Source organism: Mus musculus, chromosome 14 (genome assembly GCF_000001635.26).
Source record: "Mus musculus strain C57BL/6J chromosome 14, GRCm38.p6 C57BL/6J".
Classification (NCBI taxonomy): domain Eukaryota; kingdom Metazoa; phylum Chordata; class Mammalia; order Rodentia; family Muridae; genus Mus; species Mus musculus.
In genome coordinates this window covers 73,541,291-73,564,186 of record NC_000080.6, presented here as the reverse complement: position 1 = coordinate 73,564,186, position 22,896 = coordinate 73,541,291, and the positions used below count along the sequence as shown (strand labels likewise).

At 44.6% G+C, this 22,896-nt stretch overlaps 2 protein-coding genes across 4 annotated transcripts in view; one reads left to right on the top strand and one right to left on the bottom strand.

Moving 5' to 3' along the window:
- The window catches only part of Sucla2 (succinate-Coenzyme A ligase, ADP-forming, beta subunit), a 43,359-nt gene extending 31,958 nt beyond the window's left edge, over nucleotides 1–11,401 (bottom strand). The window contains exons 1-2 of one of the 3 annotated variants that reach the window (NM_011506.4): nucleotides 11,290–11,401; nucleotides 3,566–3,746 (exon numbers count right to left, since the gene is read on the bottom strand). In NM_011506.4, coding sequence (NP_035636.1) covers nucleotides 3,566–3,746; nucleotides 11,290–11,379 — 271 coding nt within the window. In that variant the 5' untranslated portion in view covers nucleotides 11,380–11,401. The other 2 variants (XM_006518757.3, NM_001361638.1) reach the window with 2 other exon arrangements.
- A 4,543-nt stretch (nucleotides 11,402–15,944) lies between these two features.
- The window catches only part of Nudt15 (nudix (nucleoside diphosphate linked moiety X)-type motif 15), a 29,363-nt gene continuing 22,411 nt past the window's right edge, over nucleotides 15,945–22,896 (top strand). The window contains exon 1 of the mRNA NM_172527.3: nucleotides 15,945–16,153. The gene's annotated coding sequence lies outside the window, so the exon portion shown is untranslated. The remainder of the gene's footprint in view (nucleotides 16,154–22,896) is intronic.

Sequence of the window (22,896 nt, the reverse complement as noted above, 5' to 3'; positions counted from 1 at the left end):
TGGTGATCAAATAAGAAGTGAACTACGCTGGGTGTTATGGGGCACATCTTTAATCCCAGCACTTAGGAGGCAGAGGCAGGTAGATCTCTGGTCCAAGGCCAGCCTGGTCTACAGAGTTGAGTTACAGCACAGCCAAGGTTACACAGAGAAACTTCGTCTCAAAAAAACAAAACCAAAGCAAACAAACAAGAGCAGAGAACTCTAGCATATAGGACTTTACAAAAGAACACATAAAATGCTGTAAATTAGCCTACACTGGAAATGTTTACTGCCTGAGTCAGAACTTGATCCTAACGTTAGTCAAGATGGCATTTAAGAACACTCCCTCTCCCGAAACTACAGCACTGGCCACTCCTTGCCTCCAGCTAGGCACCTGCCCTAGCCACCATTCTTCTCACCTGGATGATGGAATATTTAAATAGTCAATGAGATGATACTCTACTTAAAACTACTTCAAGGCCGGGCGTGGTGGTACACGCCTTTAATCCCAGCACTCAGGAGGCAGAGGCAGGCGGATTTCTGAGTTCGAGGCCAGCCTGGTCTACAAAGTGAGTTCCAGGACAGCCAGGGCTACACAGAGAAACCCTGCTCGAAAAAAACAACAACAACAACAAAAAAAAAAAACTACTTCAAACAGCCATTTCAGAGTAAAAGCCACAGTGTTTACAATGGCCTTTTACAAAGCCAAGAACCTAGACAGTGTCCTTTTAGCTCCTGGGTTCACTGCACTCCAGCTACACTCCTCTCCTCTGGCCATCCGGGCTCATCCTAACGTACTAGCTGTCCAGTCATGGTTCTAAGACTCATGTGGCCCTTAGGCTTACTTACACTGACAGGCCTAGCTAAGAATGCAATCTGCACACCTCTGACCCATTTCCCTTCTCTGACCTACTTTTCCACCAGAGATTCATCAGCTTCTAACATTATACATTCTTTTCTTCTGTGTATCACTTGTGCCTTGGCTTGCCCACTAAAATGAAGCTCCAGGCAGCCGAACTTTAGCTATATCATGGATACGGATAGGCTGTTGCAAGAGTTTCCAAGACACAGCCTGTTGAATGTTGAAAAAGGAACATGTTAAAAAAAAATCTTGAATTCTCATAAAAATCAGAATTCTCATAATCTAGACTATTTTCCATTGCTCTAGAAAGACTCAGAACTGAAAATACCAGAGGCTCATGAGTGCCTTATTTGGAAAAGACCATTCCCAAAATAAGCCAGACTCTACCATTCACTAGCGTATGAAACTAGCAATAAGGTTATTAAAGGTAGTTCACTTAAAAACAACAATTTCCTTAATCAACAAGTACCCTCTGGGACCAGAAGACAGGCAGTGTCCAAACTACAACAAAACTCTTATTATTCTTTCTAGCTCTCCCTTGTTATCTGCCAAAACTCCCAACTTTCTAGAATTTTAGAAGTACTCAGTTACATACAAAGATGTACAGAAGGAGAGAAGAATTAGAAAATTAAGTATGAGGACAAATGATTAAAATAGTCCAATCAACTCCATTAATTCATGCAACAAGTTCCGTAGGTGGCAGACAGCAGAGAGAAGGTTGAGAAGCCACAGTGAGAGGAGAGGGCCAAGCCTTTCCTTCCTCTCGGGCTTACAGGGCTGCTCTGCGCAGACTGACAGCGAGCCTTCATCTTTGCAGTATTTCCTAACACGAGCAAACATTCTCAGTGCCTAAGAAGTCTGCTCCACAGGCCACAGTCAGGGCTCACAAGGCTGGTGGCTGGGAACAGTCACTGCTCTCCCCTGTATGTAACTCCAGTCCCAGTGGGTCCCCGGCCTCTTCTGGGCTGTGCTCACCGCATACAGGTGGTGCACATGTACTCACACAGGCCAATACACTGCATACAAAGAACTTTTTAAAAGAAGCATCTTTTTAAATAAAAAGTCAGAGCCCCCCCGCCCCCCCGCTGTCCTTTACAGACCTGTAAGTCCTAATCCACAGACATTTCCAAAATACAAAGCAACAAAATAATTATCTCGTATTTTAAAAAAGCCTTTCAATTATTTTTTCAAAAAAAAAAAACTAGGTGGAAAAAATAATAATTTGGAAATAGAGACAGTTTTTCTGACTTCATTAATAAATAAGTTAGGACCTGTTGCCATGGGCCATATACAAACTCAAGTCCCACTGCATTCAATTAACAGGCATTTCATTGAAATTAGTATTCCACAAAACTTTTGCTGAATAATCTGAAATGTTTTTATTATTAAAATGATAAAAACTGTAAATAAAGTCATATTCTCAAGTCAAGAAAACAATACCCATTCAAAATAGTTTACCTAGTAATATTCTCATTTTTAAAGAAAACTATTTACAGCTAAGGTAAATGAAATTTTAAACACTTCTTAAATTTTGCGTGAAACAAAGTCACATATTTAAAGTCACAATAGTCAAAACTGCATCCAGGATGAATGCCTTCTTACCTAGATAAAAACAGGCAAGCCCTCAAATACTACTATACAGAAAACAGAGTGGGCAGCTACTGCTTTATTTCATTTATTACGTATTCTTTCAATAAAAAACAGATGTACTAATGAGGTTGGAAAGATAGCTCAGCGGTTAAGAGCACTGGCTGTTCTTCCAAGGGACCTGCGTGTAACTCCCAGCACCCGCAGAGCAGCTCATAACTGTCCATGACTCCAGTTCCAGGGCTTCTGACACCCTCATACATGCAGTCAAAATACTAATTAACATAAAATTTTTAAAAATTAAATTAAAAAAACAGATAATGTGCCAGCAAGTTTTTGCAACTCATTGAGCAAACACTAGTATGTATTGATTACCTAGTTGTCAGGCATCTTTCTAAGCCTTTGTGGTGTTATCAGTGAACACATAAAGACAACAAGGAGCTTAGCCTAGAGTTCACCTTCTTCATTCTCTTGCATCCACTGGGAGCAAGGAAGTTAAGTCTCACCCTTTCCACACCACACATAAACAGCTAAGATTTCCCTTCAGAATCTTTCTAAAACAAAACAAAAAAGTCAAACAAAACAAATCCATCACAGCCACCATCCTTTTTTTTTTTTTTTTGGCTTTTCGAGACAGGGTTTCTCTTTATAGCCCTGGCTGTCCTGGCACTCACTTTGTAGACCAGGCTGGCCTCGAACTCAGAAATCCGCCTGCCTCTGCCTCCCAAGTGCTGGGATTAAAGGCGTGCGCCACCACACCCGGCTCGCCACCATCCTTTAAGCTATAAAATAAAGAGAGTAACTTTCTCCTAAAGTCTGTTCTAGCTAAAAGGAGGACTTCAGCACCCTACCACCAATATAAATGATTCCTAAGTCACTAAGAGTACAGCTCAATATCATCTTCTAATAACTATAAAGTCTCAACAACTATAAAATTCTACCTCCTCAAAAACAAGCCAAGTCAAACGTGATGGCCCAGGCCTACTCCAGGCATTCTAGGCGGTACAGACAGGAAAGTCTGAGTTCAAAGTCATCCTTGGCAGTCAAATATGCAAGGCCACGTCATCAAACTCAAAGGAAAGGTCACATCTTAGACAAGCTTCTGTGTCAAGGTGACTAAGGTGGTTTTTAAAGTACCTAATTTTTTGGCAATTGCGTAAGCTTCATCGGATGACTTTGCCACGAAGCCTTTGGGAACAGAGACACCCGCTTCCTGCAATAACTCCATACTCAAGTATTCATGCAGCGAAAGGGTCCTCTGCTGCTGCTGCTGCACTTGTAGTCCATGCTTGTTAAACAAGCCAGAATTTCCCAGAACCTAAAAAAATGGAGACACATTTAAGTATGACAGTGGCAAGTTTTTGTCTTTTTATTGTTGAGAGAGAGAGAGAGAGAGAGAGAGAGAGAGAGCACAGGAGGGAGGCTAGGAGGGAGGGAAGGAAGAGTGTACCTATTCATACTTGGTTATAGAGTGCTCAGTTCTCCAGTACTACAACAAAACTGCTAAATTAAGTCATCCAAGCTCAGTTATAATATAAAACTAAAAGCTGGTCTACAGTTAAGCATCAAACTTTACCCTTGGCACTTTTCATTGTTTCCTCTTCATCCATCCCTAGTCCTTACCTCACTCCTGGGTTTTATTATCATATCTCTACTAGCCTACAGGTAATATTTACCTAAATGATAACTTCAGAGGCTATAAAGCCAATCTCATCTTCTCCACCAAACTAAAACTGTTTCCCAATTCTTTTTCTCTATCCTCCTCTGGGATCTATCTGGCCGAATAATTGGTACCCGGTCGCACTCCTTCCCAGAGAACATGCCAACTACAAACTCCTGCCCTTTTCAACCTATGTTGAATATTCATTTGTTCACTCTGTTAAACACTTAAAGCACATAGGAACTAGACATAGAATGATGAAATTATCCTCTAAGGCTGAAGTCTTGTGTGTATTTGCACCAAGGACAGTCAGTGCATAAACATGCCAGATGAATGGGAAAGTGCTCATAGATAGAGAAATCTAAAACATCGGGATTATGACCCAAAAGCCAAAGGGGTGGCTCCAAGGGTAAGTAAGGTGTTTACAGTCCAAGTCTGGTGACCCAGGCTTAATCCTCAAACCCCTGCAAAAGTCATTGTTGCCCTCTGGCCTCCACATATGCACAGTGGGTAATACTCACATAGACATTTCAAACACAACATACACACATTGTTTTCCTTATTCAACAAAATGTCAAAAAGAAATCTCTAACATACCTTACTGCTAAAAGAGAAGTATGCAGCTAGCTTTTCAGCTTCCTGCACCATGGCCACACCTCAGGAAGCACTCACATCAGTTACATCTAGCATCTATCAGAGTCTAAGCTGAACCTAATAAAATGTTGAAATACCTGACTTCCTTTTCAAAGACCCTCAATCCTTTCAACCTCAAGGCGCTATACAGAACAAGTAAGTCACAAAACCCTTCCACGGCTGCACGGAGAGAGGACTCTTAGCCTTTAGCTTACACTTCCATTACGTCCACAGGAAACCCAACACCAAAACATAATTCACACCACAAAACAGACTATCATAAGAGTTAAACTTAAAGAGCCCTATACAAAGTCTGCTTCTTGAAATACATTCTTGATCCACAGCATCAAAATGTTTCTTAATATGCAGATTCATGGCCTCCATGGTCTGCAGAACCAGGATCTCTGAAAAGTGGGCTCAAAGAAATCTGAACTAGTGACAAACCACTTAGTTGAACCTTAAGGATGCTAGTTTAAGAGCCTCTAACCTAACAAGCTAATCAACGTGTAATAGCCCTTTGTCGCTAATTCAACTAGTTAAAAGTTGGCCAGGGTTGACAACATGGTTCAGTGGGTAAAAGTGGCTTGCCATGAAAGCCTAGCAACTAGAGTTCAAACCTCAAAATCACTAAAGGTGAAAGGAGAAAACTCCACAAAGTTGTCCTCTGAATTCCATGTGCACACAGTTTACACACACACACACACACACACACCATGGAGGTGGGGGGGGGGGTAGGAGGAGGGAGAGAGGAGAAAGAGGAACAAGACATGAACAAGAACAAGAAAAAAAAATAATAAAAACCTGGCTAACATTTCATTTAACGAACTCAATCCCTTGACTCAGTGTCACTCCAATATAAAAGGCAGCAACTTCCCACTGTCCTGGATCTCTATCGGCTGACCTATTCCTAGATATTCACAACAGACAATGAGTCTAATACCTACCCAAAGGCAAATACAACATTCACAGCAGGCTTACCCACTAAGACAGAAACGCAAATGCCCCAATGGCTTACCAACAGGTTAAATTCTAAGTATTTATATAACAGGATACTTCAGAGGGGGGGAAAAAAGTTGTTCACCCATCAGTGAATTAAAGTCACAAATGTAATGCTGAAGCAAAGATGCCAAAGAAAAAAGAGAACGTCTCTGATATTTTCTACTTCTTATGTCATCCACTTGTGCTTGTGGGTGCACACCATGGCACATCTGAAGACAAAGTCAAGCTGTGTGCGTCACTTCTCTTTCTACAGTGTGTGTCCCAGGATCCAACTCCAGGTCAGGCTTGGGGCCACACACCTTCACCCACTGAGCAATCCTGCCCACCCCCAGGTTCTCTTTTTACATAGTTCAAACTGGTCAAAACTGGCCCGTGGTGGCCAGAATCAGAATCAGTGGTTACTCTGCAAGGGAGTATTGATAAAGAGAGGGGCACAGGGCTCTCTGTGAGCTGACAACACTACCTGTCTTATCTGACTGGTGACGTACGAGTTGTACAAACATAAAAATCAATCTAGCCATTAAATTAAATCATGTATTTTATTGTACATAAACTACACAGCAAAATAACAATAAATACAGGTGAAGGAAGTACTACCTAGGTAAACCTAGTAAAGGTTGTCACATTAATTTTTTAATGTTTCTATAAGGAGACAGTGTGCCACTAATGTTACGAATGTTAATGCTGGGGCTAGAAAACTGGCTCAGCAGTTGTACTGCTGTTCTTGCAGATGACCTAGGTTCTGTTCCCAGCACCCACACTGAAAAGCTCACAACTGCATGTAACTCCAGTGTCTTAGTCAGGGTGTCTATTCCTGCACAAACATCATGACCAAGAAGCAAGTTGGAGAGGAAAGGGTTTATTCGGCTTAAACTTCCATACTGCTGTTCATCACCAAGGAAGTCGGGACTGGAACTCCAGCAGGTCAGGAAGCAGGAGCTGATGCAGAGGCCATGGAGGAATGTTCCTTACTGGCTTGCTTCCCCTGCCTTGCTCAGCCTGCTCTCCTATAGAACCAAGACTACCAGCCCAGAGATGACACCACCACCAAGGGGATCTCCCTGCTTGATCACTAATTGAGAAAATGCCTTACAGCTGGATCTCATGGAGTCATTTCCCCAACTGAAGCTCCTTCCTCTGTGATAACTCCAGCTGTGTCAAGTTGACACAAAGCTAGCCAGTACATCCAGTTACATGCTGGGGAATCTGATACTCTCTTCCAGATTCTACAAGCACCCACACACATGTGCACACACCCATGCTAGTCACATCCATAAACACACAATTAAACAGCAGTCTGTGCCAGTGGATGGCACCTCCTTACTTCCTCAGCTGCATGTATCAGAAAGAAATACCATAGAAACAGATCCCCATTCCTAAAACAAAATCTGAAGATACTGTAGGGACATCAGAAGCTGAGCTACATATGAGATACTCACTTTCAAGCAATGATAAAGTTTCCCCACGACTATACTATGGTTATTTGGGAAAAGATCCTATTCCTTGGGAACTGGAGAGGGGGCGGTGGGGGCGGGGGTTGTCTTGGTTTGGTTTGAGATGGCCTAGGCTGGTCTAGAACTCTAAGGATCAAGTGATCCTGCTATCTCAGTGCCCAAATTGCTGGTACTACACATAGTATGGGTTCCAAAACGTTTTATTCTTATGATACATATATGACTACACAGGGTGAAGTGCCATGATATCTTCAATTTACTCTCAGGTAGTTCAGTGAAAAGAAATGGTATGATTTCATAGATTTATAAATATATGCATATAATTTTGAGATTGTAATTTAATTACAATATTTATCCTCGCCTTGCCTTTCCTCCCTCCAAACTCTCCCATACACTCCCCTCTTCACTCTCCTTCAAAGTCATAGCCTTTTTTTCACTAGTTATTGCATTCATAGATGTACTCATACATGCATATGAATTCCTAAATCAGCCTGCTCAGTTCAGCTAATGCTCCTTGTATGTATGTTCTCAAGGATGACCACTGGGCACTGAGCGACTGAGTGACGTGCTCCTCCCTGCGGAGGGCCGCCTCTCCCATTCCCAGCCATTCTTAGTTGCCCAGAGTAACTAGGTTCTGAGTAGAGCTGAAGCCTTGTGGCCTCTTTCTCATTCACTCTGCCATGTCCATTGCTGTCATCCGTGTTCAGCTCACACTGGGCGGTCATGTTGGTGAGACTTCACGGGTATAGCTTCCGGTCGTACTAAAAGACACAATCTCACAGCAAACTCCCTCGCTCTGACCCTCTGGCTCTTCCATCTTTCAGCCCCCTCCTCATCACTGTTCCCAGAGCCTTGGATATGAGAATGTTCTGTAGGTGTATCCACTGGAACTAGGTCCACAACCCTGCATTTTGATTGGTTGTGGTTTTCTGTAGTAGTCTCCATCTATTGCAAAGTTAAGTTTCCATAACGAGGACTGAGGACTATAGTTACCTGTGGGTATAATATGGAATATTGTTAGGGACTATACTGGTTTGATAAATTAGTTTTTGTAGGTTCTCCTCCAACGATCACGACTTCACTAGCAGTAAGTGGTTAGCTAGGTTTCCAGTATCAGGCACGGCCTTCCTATTGAGCAGGCCTTAAATCTAACTGGGGTTGCTGATTACTATCATGGTGCGTATGCCCCTTCTGCACCCTTAGGGCTATCGTGCCATGGTGGTCATTGGCTCAGTAGGACTGCTGTTTGCCGCCCTCCTTTGGGAAGATTTGTGTGGTGCCTTCTAATACGGAGAAAGCTAGTCTCCAGAGAGGGGGCATTTGGATCAGCCTCAGCTCAGAGGTCTCCCGGCCCTTTTCTGAAGTACACAGTGTCTTCAGGAAACACACTTATCTTCCACCTCTCACAGGTAACTAAGGACAAGAGCAATAGGCTGTATGCTTTGGGAGTTTCTTGGCCAACAACTCCAAAGAGGGCTTCTCCTGCCTAGTATTGGGGGTGTTGTTAAGGTGAGGTCTCTGGCTGTTAGATACAGACATATATTTACGATAAAGCGTATTGGAGCCAGGTGCTGGTGGTACACGCCTTTAAGTCCAGCACTCGGGAGGTAGAGGCAGTCTCTTAAAAAATAAATAAATAAATAAAGCATATATTGCAAAATGTTCAATCAGGTGAAAACATCACAATACTACTGTTGGAACATTTTCATTAGTTTGAGTTTGTCTGTTTTGTTTGGTTTTTGGTTAAGACAGGGTTCCTCTGTGTAGCCCTGGCCACCCTGGAACTCACTCTATAGACCAGGCTGGTCTTGAACTCAGAGGTCCACACCCAGCTCTTTAGAGAATTTGACTGGCTGAAGTAATTAGATACATTGTTTCCTTGCAGTTGTTTCTTTGCAGCTGTTGTCACTTCAGAGTTCATTGGTTTTTAAAGTTCTGTTAGTAATTCAAATTCTTGCATAAACCCAAGAACTGGGCAGCATCAAAAGTTACAGTTAGACAGGAGGAGGGAGCTCTGGTGTTCTATCTACTGCAGTGGCTTTGAGTAACAATGTGTTGTCTGTTTTAAAGCAAGTGGAACCCACAGTTATACATGTTGTTACCATAAAGAAATGACAAATGAAGCTGGGCATGGTGGCGTATACCTTTGACCTCAGCATTTGGGAGGCAAAGGAAGGTGTCTAAGTTCGAGGCCAATCTGGTCTACAAAATTGAAGGACAGCCAAGGCTACACAGTGAAACCCTGTCTCAAAATAAGAGGAGTGGAACTTAAGGAAAAAGAACATTCCTGACCCCCCAAAGTGGCCAATTCCTGGACAAACCCATGAATACCTGTCATAACCTGGGTTATTCTCCACGTAAATACAGAAAAACTGGAAGACCAGAGGAATAATTGCTTTTTCTTTCCAAGACAGGGTTTCTCTGTGTATCCTGGATTATCCTGGAACTTACTCTGTAGATCAGCTAACTTTGAACACAGGGATCCAAGTGCTAAGATTAAAAGGTCTGAGACACCACTACCCTGCTCAGAGGAATAATTTCTTTCAGTGAACTGAATTACTAAATTTAGTGTATGACCTTGAACAAGTTTCCTCCTAAGATATTGTGTCCTCATCTACAAGAGCAACTCCAAAGCCACATCTTTTTTAAAGATTTATGTATATGAGTACACTGATGCTCTCTTCAGATACACCAGAAAAGGGCATCAGATCCCATTACAGATGGTTGTGAGCAACCATGTGGTTGCTGGGAATTGAACACAGGACCTCTGGAAGAGTACTCAGTGCTCTTAACTGTTGAGCCATCTCTCCAGCCCCCGCCCCCCAAGATACATTCTTAATGCTATGGTAAAAGAGAAAGAGCTGAAATAAAGACAATTTATCAAGCATCCCATAGATGCAAAGGCATCTCTCTTAAAGGAATTTTCAAATAGATTAAAAACTATTAGAATAAAATCCTATTTGTTCACTAAATCCTTATCCTCTTAAAACTTGGCAGCATTATTTAAGGAAGGGAGGGGGCTAAATCTATCCACCTATGATGTGTCTAGTTACTTCAAAACATAACCAAAACTCTATCTTAGAAAGCTAATCCCGCTCTTGAAGTTTTAAGGTACTAACACTGAGGGCCAATTTGTTTGGGGCTTGTTGTTGTTTAATTGGTTTGTCTTTGTTATTTAGTGACAAGCCTTGGCTGGCCTTGAACTATGTATGTAAAAGATGACCTTGAATATCTCATTCTCTTGCCTCCACCTTAAGTGCTAAGGTTACAAGGATGCTGGGGATAGAACCCAGGACTTCCTACATGCCAGGCAGGCCCTCTACCAAATAAACTGCATTCCCAGTACCCACTTTTTGTGTTTGAATGCTGTAGAACAGACACAACAAGCACACAGCTTCAGAAATGGACCCTTGTGGAACTAAACCTCAGTTCTGTCTCAGACTGCTATGTCTCCTAGGCCAAAGTACTTCTCTGAGCCATCATCAGATCGTCATCAATGGTTACTGGCCTTAATGACAACCCCTGTGCTGTTGACAAGCCTAATGACCTTAGGACAACATCTGACACTCCCTAAATGTCGAGAAACAAAGCAGCAAAATAGGTACTAGAGTCTGTCCAGAAGTGAAATCCTCTAAAAGATTTACTCTCCCATCTAATCCTTACTCTCCCATCTAATCAGCTGGGAAACTGAAGAACTCGTTATCAGTACTCACTACCAGGACTGACTGATAGATCAGCTCTGCTGGTGTTCCTAAGTCCTTCCCACCTACGACAGTTTGCTGGACCTCAAAGTACACTTGAAGGGCATCCCCTTACCCAAAGGGGGTCCGGAAGCGTTGGCCCCGGGCAAGGACAGCCCCCGTCCCCTCTGGGATCGCTCCGGCAGGCTCCCGCAGGTGAGGCCGACTGCCAGGCCGCCCTGCCGGGCCTCCAGCGGCCGGGGGACGGAGCCGAGCCCAGCTGCCCCGAGCGCCAGCTCGCAGCCCTGGCCCGCAGCCTCTGTGCAGAGCAGGGCATCCCGGCCGTGCCAGCGCCGCTGAGAGCCCCGGAGCTGGGCCGCGCCCCTGAGCCTTGCCCGCCGACCCCCGCGGCCAAAGCGAACAGGGCGAGCTTACCTGGGCGGCGGCTCGCAGCGTAGTCTGCGGCCGGTGGCTCCTCAGGGCGGCCGCGGCCAACTGCCGGCCGTAGAACATGGACGCCGCCATTTCTGAGTCCGACCCGTCCCCTGGGCACCGCGCAGGCGCAGAGACGCAGTTGCTCTCGGGGCGCTCCCGGCCCGAGACAAGGACAATCCTCGGGGGCGGGGCCTCGCGTTAACCCCGTCGCTGCCGGAGGAGCCGGGTTTGGCAGGCACAAAGCAAACTTTGGCCTTCAGAACTTTGACCTCAGTGACATGTGGACAAGGGGCCATCAGAACGCTTCCTAGAGAACTGTGACGCTGCTACTTCAGTCTTCTTACCTTCTCTGAGCCCTAGTGGCCTCACAAGTGAAATGGGGTTACTTAGGGAAAGCGAATGTATGCGTTGAGCCTTTAGGATACAATAGATACTAAAATAAAACATAACACAAAATAATAAAGACAGTGCCACTGATACTCAAAAGACTGTTACTCACTAGTTACTGAAGCCGCCCATACTGAAAACACTCCTAACAAAGTGTTTGAGAGAGCTAGAGAGATGGCTTAGTAGTTTGGAGCTGGTACGGCTGTGGCACTCAGCTGAATTCCCAGCCTCATGTCAGACAGCTCACCACTGCGTATGGGCTCTGAAACTCTCTTCTGGCCTCCCTGGGCACCAGCACACACGTGCACATACATATATCCAACAATGCATACATATTAAAAGAAAAGAAAAGAAAATACTATCACATTTGAACTGAAAAAGATGGGGTAACCCAGGACCCAGAAAGACCTATTACATGTTCTCTCAAATTTAAATATGCTATCTTTAAATTTTTATATGTATGTATTTATGTGTGAGCAAGGATTAGAGGCCAGAAACTATAGAGGGCCCCATGAGAAGACACAATAATATGTTTGTGTGAAGGCACAGTAACTAATAAGACTCATGTAAGAAGGAACAGGGCGGTGAGGGAAAGAAGGAAGGGATCAACCAAAACTACTATAAAAATGGTGTAAGAAAGCCTATGAGTTGTAAGAAAGCCTATGAGTTGTATGCTAACTTTAAAATATACCCACCCCAAGGCATGCCTGATAGTTTATGCCTGCAATCCCATCCCAATGGAAGCTACAATGAGAAGTTAAAGAACTCCAGACTACTCTACAACTCACAGGGGGGGGGGAGATACCCCACTAGCCGTGAAACCCATCAGCAGCATCCTTTCATGGAGGGGGTAATGGTCTCATGAGGCCTCCCCCCTCCTTGAGGATTGGTTGAAAGTTAATGGTTGGCATTGGAGTGCATTCATTCAGTGGCGTAGCCTGTGTTCCTGTAAGCAAGCCAAATGAAACGTGTTCAGCCATCAAAGAAGAGACAGGAAAGTGAAGCCTGCAGAATTAAGAAACAAAAGTCGAAAATGGGTGAATATGATCGAAATGAACTAAATACTGGGGCTAGAAAGGCAGCTGTTCCACAGTTAAGAGCCACAGCTGCTCTTCCAGAACGTTCCAGTATGATCCCCAGCACCCTTATGGCAGCTCGCATCACCTGTTCCAGTTCCAGAGATCTGATGCCTTCAAGAGCACCAGGCATGCGACTGGTACACAGGCAAAACACTTGTACACATAAGATGAAATTTTAAAATGTATTAGATGCATGCATGAAATGCTATAATGAAACACATTGTTATGTACAGTTAAGATATGCTAATAAAAATACTTTTAAATAAAAAAACAAAGTAAGAAAACCACCCCAGGCCCCACCCAGGGGAAATTAGGGAATTTTTATTAGAGTCTCTAGGTGGAGCAGACACACACATCATCTTAATTTCACTTCCTGGCACTGTGATAAAAACACGCTGACAAAAAACCTTAAGATACAAAAGGGTTTCTTGGCTCACAAATCCAGGTTACAGTGCATCATTGTGGGAGATCAGGATGACAGGAACGTGAAACAACTAGACGCATTCATTCGCATCCCACGCACAGTGGGGAGCAGTGGGTTCCTGCAAGCACACGGTGCTCAGCCCTTTATCTTTACTCCCAGACAAACCAGATCCCTCCCCCGGGGAACACTGGCGCTTCCCACTGGTGGAGAGTCCCCCATAGAGATGCCACTGGCCTAATCTAGGCAATCCTTCCTTGAGGTTCCAATCCCAAGTGATTCTAAATTGTGTCAGATTCTTAATTAAAGCCAACCATCACAAAAGCATGTCCTAGGCCATAAAAATCCCCTGCCAGACAGACCCTGCTCCCACTCCCAGAATCCCTGAGTTTTAAAATACGTGGAAGAAATACTGGGGATGTGACTCAGTGGTGACAGAGTGCTTAACTAGCATACATGAAGCCATGGTCTCATTCCCCAGCACCACAGAGATTGGGCACAGTGGCATTTATCTGTAACGTCAGCATTTCAGGTGTTGGAGGCAGGAGGATCAGAAGTCCAAAGGTAATCTTGGGCCACATAGTAAGTGCCAGGCTGGAGTAGTAACATTTTGGGCGGGTGGGGGTGGGGGGTTGAGGGGTGGGGGAGATGTAAAAAAGCCTGCAAACAGACTGAACTTTTTTTAAACTTAGAAGCTGAGTTAATAATATCCCTTGAGAGCATTTAAGACTGCATACTCGCCGAGCAGAGGTGGCACACGCCTTTAATCCCAGCACTTGGGAGGCAGAGGCAGCCGGATTTCTGAGTTTGAGGCCAGCCTGGTCTACAGAGTCAGTTCCAGGACAGCCAGGACTACACAGAGAAACCCTGTCTGAAAAAAAAAAAAAAGACTACATACTCAACCTGCTATCCTATTGTGTGCTCTGTCTGTTTGAGTTTAGCCTATCTTTAAGAGTGCAACAGAACAACTTTCCTATGTCTTGGATGTCCAGCATAATCAGCTTTTACAACCAGAGTTAAATGCTTAGCTTTACTCTTAAGTTATATGCCCTCCTATGCTCTGAACTAGAATAATGTATGTATGTATGTATGTGTTGTGATTGTCGTTTGCTGAAAGTGGCCAAAAGGCTGAAAGCAACCTTAAAACAAATACACTCTACATGTTGGAAGCAACAGTGGATCGAGGTTGATAACAACTGTTTGCAGGGTTTGGGTTGGCTGTTTGGTTGGTTGGTTGGTTGGTTGGTTGGTTGGTTGGTTGGTTTTGTGAGACAGGGTTTCTACATGCAGCCCTGGTTGTCCTGGAACTCAGAGATCTGCCTGCCTTAAAGATTAAAGGCATACGCTACCATGCCCAACTTTCCAATTGCCATTTTTAACCTCCTACCTTTAATTTCATTTAATTAGTAATCAGTTGACTTTATTAATCTCTAAAGCAACACCTGTTAGCAGAGGACCAGTTTTAAGATGCATGGGCTTTGAACTGAAAGAAGTTGAACTTTTGGCTTTCAAAAACCAAAGCTCAGAAAAACGTATGAAAATGTCACACACCAGAAGAATAATTGAAGGTCCTATAGAGACAAAAAGGCCAAAAATAAAAAGCAGAATTCCCCAGTCTGTTTCAACCAGACTTGACGACTTGGAGTCTGACCCAGTGACCCATGTTGCTTTATGGCACAGAGTACAGCCTTATCCCAAATGGCCACACTCAGAAAAAGCAAAAGACGTTATGAAATTTATAAGACCTGGGCATGGTGGTACACACCTTTAATCTCAACACTCCTGAAGCAGAGACAGGAAGATGTCTGTGAGTTCCAGGACAGCCAAGGCTACATGGAGAAATCTGTGTCAATAAAATAAAATAAAATGTATAAGATAGTGAACTGTCCTCTTAAAACCATGTCACTTCACTTAACTCTTAAGGACACCACAGGTCCTAGAGAGTTGATTTTCTGAGAATTCTATCATTACACTCCTATCCATAGTGCCCTTCCTCCTCTCTCCACTTCCTCCTCCCTACCTCCCCTTTCTCCCCACCTCACCCGTGTGTGTGTGTGTGTGTGTGTGTGTGTGTGTGTGTGTGTGTGTGTGTGACAGCCACAAGCTAATATTAGTGTTTTCCTTAATCACACTCTACCTTCTCATGGCTATTTTTGAGACAGGGCCTCTCACTGAACTGGGACCTTACAGATTTGCCTGGGCTGGATAACCCACCGACCCCAAGGATTCTATCTCAGCACTGGGATTACAGGTGTGCAAGACTACCTGGATTTTTACATAGGTGCTGGGGGTCTGACTTCAGCCTTATGCTTGCACAGCAAGCACTTTACCAACTGGGCTATTGTTCCCAGCCCCCACTGCATATATGCTTCTCATTTTTTTTTAAAAAATTATTACTATGTGTACAAATATTTTGTCTTCATGTATGTCTGTGTACCATATGCATGCCTGGTGCTCCCAGAGGTCAGAAGAAGACATCAGATCCTGTAGAACTGGAGTTATGAGGACGGTTGTGAGCCACCATGTGGATGCTGAGAATCAAACACAATTCCTCTATAAGTACACCAAGTGCCCCTTACTGTTGAGCTATCTCTCCAACATGCATATTCTTTTAAAACTCTTTATATAATTTCTGACCTGGTAAATACTTCTGTCCCCATACTTGGAGCTCCTCATTTTTGGCATGACATTTTTGTGGCCTGCCTGGGAAGTCTCCTGACAGCTCTTGACTTCTCCATTCGGGTGCCGTATGGGTGGCCAACTGGCTCAAATGCAACTGAAGGTCTCTGGCTGGGGCTGCTCTCCAGTAAGATCTGAAGGCCTCTGAGCTGGAATTCCAGACTAGTTTGCCCACCAGGTTAAAGCCAAGCAATGCCCTTCAGTACACTGCAGAAGGCTTTGCTTCCCCCTTCGCATCTGAAGGACCCTGGCCAAGGCTCACCACTTCAGTGGGACCTGAAGACCAGAGAAAACTAAGGTTAGTCTACAAAGATAGGGTGCCGCTTTCCTTCCTCACTCTCGACCTGTGGGAGTGTTGACAAGGGCAGCTTGTCCAGGGCAGGTGCACACACTCTGTGAGGACTCCCTCATTCCTGCCTCCTGTCCCTGCTTTTCCCTTCTGTGCTTTCGTGAGGGAGGAAACAGGGCATGTGGCTAGGGTGTCCATGTGTGGTTTTGGTGTTCACAGCTGCCATTGTCTTTCCCCACCAGATTCCCTGATCCAAGACGTCCATGGGTTTTTACTTTCTCCAGGATGGGACGGTCTCCTGTCTCCCATCCCTCACAGCTGATCTGTGGCCAGTTTCAGTTTGTGAGGCTGGTCTGGCCTGGCCAGTTGGGCCAGTTTAGCTCCAGAGAGAAACCAAGTTTTACCATTACAGGCTGGGAGGCTGCTGCTACTCTTGGGTATGCGGAGCCTGCTCAAAGAGAGCACTGCTCAAGAGACAGTTCGATGAAACCAGGACTCACCGAGACCCTCAAAGAGGTCTGAAACTCCCCAGAACATTTCCAGGCTACACCTCTGATAGGACCCACAAAAGGTGTCTCATCTTCTATTTCCCCTGACTCTACCCAATGATGTACCTCAAGAAACCTGTACAAATTTGAGCCTCTAGTTCTTAAAAAGAAAACTTCTTTTCCTTTTGACAAAATCTTCCCTTCATACTCTGCCAGGACCATGAATACTGGCTGCCTAATGGCACAGTGAGCAGCAGCCCCCTACAGTCAGGCCTCTGGTGTTGTAACTTAGGAAATGACATTGTCTGGCCAAGCTCTCATGGCTTCGTCAGAGATCCCTTATCTATGCGAGGGAGGTCACATGTGCCTGGCTAGGTTCTCTCATACTCCTCCCTCTCCATCACACTCGGCCACAGAGGGCATCCATGATAGCCCTTTGTGTTGATGCAGCCCCTGTTCAACTTCAGACTCCACTACCAATATCTTTGCTCATCCTCCTTCACTCTGCCCACGAAGCTCTCTCTAACTGCCCCCAGCCCTATCCAGGTAAACTCTCTCAGTCACCCACCCACTGGGAAACTTCATACAGGAAATGCAGAAAATAAGTAAAAGCTTCCCCTCTCCCCAGGGAAAACATCTTTCCGCTTTACAAGGTGGCTAACCTTGTCATACTCCAGAGTATCCCCTTCCCTGTGGACGACCTGACCCCACGGACAAACCTGACCAGGGTCATTAAGCCAGGATCCACCATCTTTGTTAGAGAGTTCCAAAGGGCTACTATGGCTTTTATAACCTGACAGGATACCTATGTCATCTGACCACTTGGTACACGCCTGGGCAAAAGAAGAAAAGTCCCAAATCTGCTCTTTCGGACACACCAGGAAAATAAGCTCACACCCATAACCCAGATGCTCAGGGTTCACTGCCATGCTTGACATAGAGTCCTTGACATAGAGTCCTTCCAATCCCATCAGCTCACCAGTGTGAGGAATGCGAGGGAAGGGTTTGCTGAAGCCATACCACTATATTCTATTTGGGGGGGGGGGGGTGAAAAGGGCCTTTATCTAGCCTGTTAACTACCAAGTGATGGGATACCGTGCAGGGATCTTCTGAAAACCCTGCACTGTTTCAGGATAGAGAGATGAGAGAGAGCACAGTACACTCACCAGGGGCCAGGGTCTCGAGCTGACCTGGCTGTACATTTTATAAGCTAAGTGTCTCAGATGTTAGACAAAGGCTTCAAAAACTAGACGGAAACCCCAGATTCCTTTCCCAGCTTTATTAAACAGAGCTTCTAAGATCCTTAATAACTGGAAAGGGATCTGAGTCTTTAATAGAGAGGAAGGGACTGAGGAACAGAGGGAGAAAGGAGCAGGGGAAATGAATGGCAGTAGCAACGGCTTCCGCCTTGGTCATCTCTCCAGTCACCATCCGGTTCAGCCTAAGAAAACCAACCCAGCCCTGAGTAAAAGGACTCTTTTCTGCTCTCATTGTAATCAACTAGGACAGCTATCCTGGCTAACTTTATGTTAACTTGACCACAAGCTAAAGTTATCTGAAAGGAGGGAACCTCAATTGAGAAGACGCCTCCATAAGATCTGACTGTTAGGTATTTCTCAATGAGTGATTGATGGGGGAGGACCCAGCCCATTGTGGTGGTGCCATCCCTGGGCTGGTAGTCCCGGGTTCTGTAAGAAAGCAGGCTGACTGTCTTACTGTAACTTATTAGCCTTGTTTAGCTGATATCCCTGGGAGGCCTGCTCTTTTCTGAAAGAAAATGGAAGAGTGGATCTGGAGGAGAAGGGAGGGGGAACTGAGAGGAGAGAGGAGGAAACAGCAGTCGGGATGTAATATATGAGAGAATAATAAATATATAAGCAAACAGACAAATAAGGAAGCAGGCTGAGCAAGCCATGATGAGCAAGCCAGTCAGCAGCGCTCCTCCAAGTCCTCTGTATCAGCTCCTGCCTCCAGGTTCCTGCCTTACTTAAGTTCCTGCCCTCACTGCTCTTGATGATGAACTATTATATTCAGCTGTGAGTGACACAAATCCTTTCCTCCCCAAGTTGCTTTCGGTCATGGTGTTTCATCCCAGCAATAGTAACCCTAACTAAAACAACACTTCACCTGTGACTGCTCAAGGCCACAGAACTTTTCCAAGGGCCAGCCATGCCCTGCAAAGTGGGGGTTCAAGCCATGCCCTGCAAAGTGGGGGTTCCAGCCATGCCCTGTAGAGTGGGGGTTCCAGCCATGCCCTGCAGAGTGGGGGTTCCAGCCATGCCCTGCAGAGTGGGGGTTCCAGCCATGCCCTGCAGAGTGGGGGTTCCAGCCATGTCCTGCAGAGTGGGGGTTCCAGCCATGCCCTGCAGAGTGGGGGTTCACTTGAAGTGATAATGTACTTCTCTCCCTTAAGAAAGGAAGGCCAGCTTCTGCCTAAGGAGCTCAGATCAAACCTGAAAGCAACTGTTCTTACTTTTGCCTTGGACTTTGTTCTTAGACTTTAAGAAACTCAGCAAGGAGGGAGGTTTACATTTGAAATCTAATTGGGGTTCAGAGGCTGTACAAACTAGATCTAGCAACCCTAGATGTGGCAGGGAACAGAATGGCTTTGCTCTTAGACACTGGGCTAATTTTTCAGCTCTCACTGCCTTATCAAGGAAAATCATCTTGCTCCTGACCCACCCCACTGATATTAAAGGCAAGTTCCCCTAACCCTTTTTTAGCCTATATGATAGACAAATAATTTTAAACTCATTCCTTTCTGGTCTTATTCTCCCCTGAAGGTAAGTACATCATGTCTAAACTTCAGGGTCATTTGACTATCCTCGAGACTTCAGAAGAACCCATTGCATCCCTGACACCAGCCTGTTGTCCCACAATGGCACAGAGCTGTCTGGGATCCCAAAGGTCTTCCCTATAGTCTATACTGTAGACCCCACAGAACCCATCAAGTTCTCCCTGAAGCATGAGATAGTTCCATTTCTGGGTGCTCACTGACAGCTACTCCTTCCACAGTACTCCTCTTGAGAATGATATCATTTTTCCCCAAGGCCCCAATATCCTTCAAAGCCTGAGGCATGGAAAGCTTATAGCCTCTAATGAATGAACTTCTGGCTACCTATGTAACTCCTTGCAACTGCCCTGTCTCGAAAGCAGGTAAATGAATCCTACAGAAATGCTCAAGGACTTGGGGCTACAGATGAGGTTGTGGTCCCGAACCACCTTAAACCTTCTTAGGTAATAATCCTCTGATACTTCATTTATATGTTACAGCATAGGACATTTTCTTTTATATTCCAGTCTACTCAGACTGGATTTCTTCAACTAGCTTACTAAATAGCTAACCTGAACTATCTCCCTTCTGGCTGTCAAGAAAGTCCCTATCTCTTTGGATAGACCCTAGCCCTTTAAGAAATCTCTCAGTAAGCTCACGCTTGAAACTCCATGGCCTTCTTGGCCCACTTTTGTGAGTCTGTATAATTGCCAATAACCTCAGCCCCTTCAAAGTCCTTTACGGTAGGCCCTTCCGCTAAACAGACCTCTCATTATATCCAGAGAATAATTATCTGTCTGTCACCAGGACAGGCAATTAAGACTACCACTGAGTACAGCCCAGGATCAGGACAGCTCTAAGCCTGAATCCACCTTTTCAAAATTAATCCTCACATTAGTTCGGGAGACTGGGTCTATCTTAAAACCCTCCAACATGGGGCTGGGAGACGTCTCGTGGGTAAAGTGCAAGCTTGGGGACTTGGATTCAGATTCTCCAGCATCCACAGAAAGAGCTGGGCATAGTGGTACACACCTGTAATCCCAGCACTGAGAGGCGGAGGCAGGAGCAGCCTTAGGGCTCACCGGCCAGCCAATTTAACTAAAATGTTGAGTGCTTAATTCAGGGAGAAATCTCATCTCAAAACAAAACAAAACAAAAAAAAAAAAAAAACAGTCGAGGAGAGAAAGGAATTGAGGTCAGTATCCTGACATCAGACTCTGGTGTCCATATGCTTCAGCATGAGCATGTACATCTACACACATATGTGTATACACACACACACACACACACACACACACACACACACACACACACACACATGTTCTCCTCTTTCCTTTCTTTCCATTTTCCTTTTCCTTTGGAGGAGCTTTGGCCTGACATGCTGACTAAATTAGTCTGAGTGTCTCAGCCTGAGGCCAGGCTTCTTTTGCCTTATCAGTTGGCATTTCTTTACCAGGACTACCTGGCCTCCCTGTCCTTGTCCTGCCTGTTCACTTTCTATTTGCTGGTCTCCCGTCTGCTGCTTCTCTGTGACCCATTACTCGTTGCTGCTCTAACCCTGCTTTATTTCCATCCATTCACACCACAGTAACTAGCATATTAGTTCACACACCACAGTGTTCCTATACTTTCTGGCATTATGGAATATTTTTTTATTTGACTATACCATATCCTCATAGTGGCCCTACCCATTGATCAAGATTGGTGTTGCACACAGCATTCAACTGTCAGGGGGTACTACGAATTAAGCCTGGTGCCTCCATCCTAAGTCTAGCACCAGGCAGACACATGGTACATACATGCATGCAAAATAACCACACACATAAAATAAAATAACTTGTTTTGCTTTGTTTTCTTTGGTTTTTCAAGAGAGGTTTCTCTGTGTAGCCCTGGCTGTATTGGGACTCACTCTGTAGACCAGGCTGGCCTCAAACAATTTTTTTTAAAGAAAAAAACTATAAATAAAATAATCACAATTTCCCACATCTAGGCTAAGAGATGCCCAATTAGGTACAGGATACCTTTAGAACATCAAGTAGACAAGGCCAGAGAAGAACCTACCAAGGTAAAATTATACTCAAAACATCAAATATACATAGTGAAGAGATGGAGAAGGGAAAATGGATACAAATAAGAAAAGAAGATGATAAAATGTTTTAAGATTTCATTCTATACATGAGATAGAAAAAAAATCAACCAGAGTGCTAAATAATTTTATTAATTTTATGTCAATTTGACACAGGCTAGAGTGATCTGAAAGGAGGGAACCTCAATTGAGAAAGTCCCATAAGACAGGGCTAGAAGCAAGCCTGAAGACTGATAGGGGAAGGTCCCAGCCCACTGTAGGTGGTGCCATCCCTGATGGTTCTGGGTTCTATAAGAAAGCAGCCAGAACAAGCTACGGGGAGCAAGCCCCTAAGCAGTGTCCCTCCAAGGCCTCTGCATCAGCTCCTGCCTCTAGGATCCTGACCTGTGTGAGTTTCTTTACTGACTCCCTTCGATGATGAACAAAGATATGGAAACATAGCCTGAATAAAGTCTTCCCTCCCCAGGTTGCCTTTGGTCATGGTGCTTCATCATGAAACCCTGATGAGGACAACCAGAACATACTTAAATCTGATAAACACTTCAGCAAAGTGACAGGATAGAAAGTTAAAATATAAAAACGAAGTACCCAAGGAGCTAAAGGGGTCTGCAACCCTATAGGTGGAACCACAGTATGAACTAACCAGTACCCCCCGGAGCTTGAGTCTCTAGCTGCATATGTATCAGAAGATGACCTAGTCGGCCATCAGTGGAAAGAGAGGCCCAATGGTCTTGCAAACTTTATATGCCTCAGCACAGGGGAATGCCAGGGCCAAGAAGTGGGAGTGGGGGGAGGGCGAGTGGGGGGGGAGGGCTTGGGGGACTTTTGGGGTAGCATTGGAAATGTAAATGAAGAAAATACCTAATTAAAAAAAAGAAAAAAATAATATAAAAATGAGTAGCTTTCTTACATATCAGTACCAAGTGTGCTGAGGAAGAGACCAGTAGCTTTCTTACATATCAATAACAAGTGTGCTGAGATCAAGGGAACAATCACACTCACAAGTGCCAAGTGTATACAAAAATAAAACACCTTACAATAAATCTAACTAAAGAAAGGCCTCTAAATTTGTAGAAATTTACAAACACCAAAGACATTGAAAAACACACTAGAAGATGGAAACACCACCACCACCAACCCACGCGCACTTCATGTTCAGGGATTAGAAGAATTATTATAAAAATTGTTATGCTAATAAATCTAGTCTTCAGTGGAATCTTTGGTATCTTGAATATCCAATGAAATCTCCACCAAAACTCCAACGTCGGTCTTCACCAAAATAGGAAAACAAGCTTAAGATTCATGTAGAAACAGCAGAGTCGGCTGTGAGACTGTGTCTCGTAGCAGCATCAGAAGCTTCGCCAGCACAGTCTCACCAACACGCCTGCCAAAGTGTGAGCTGAAC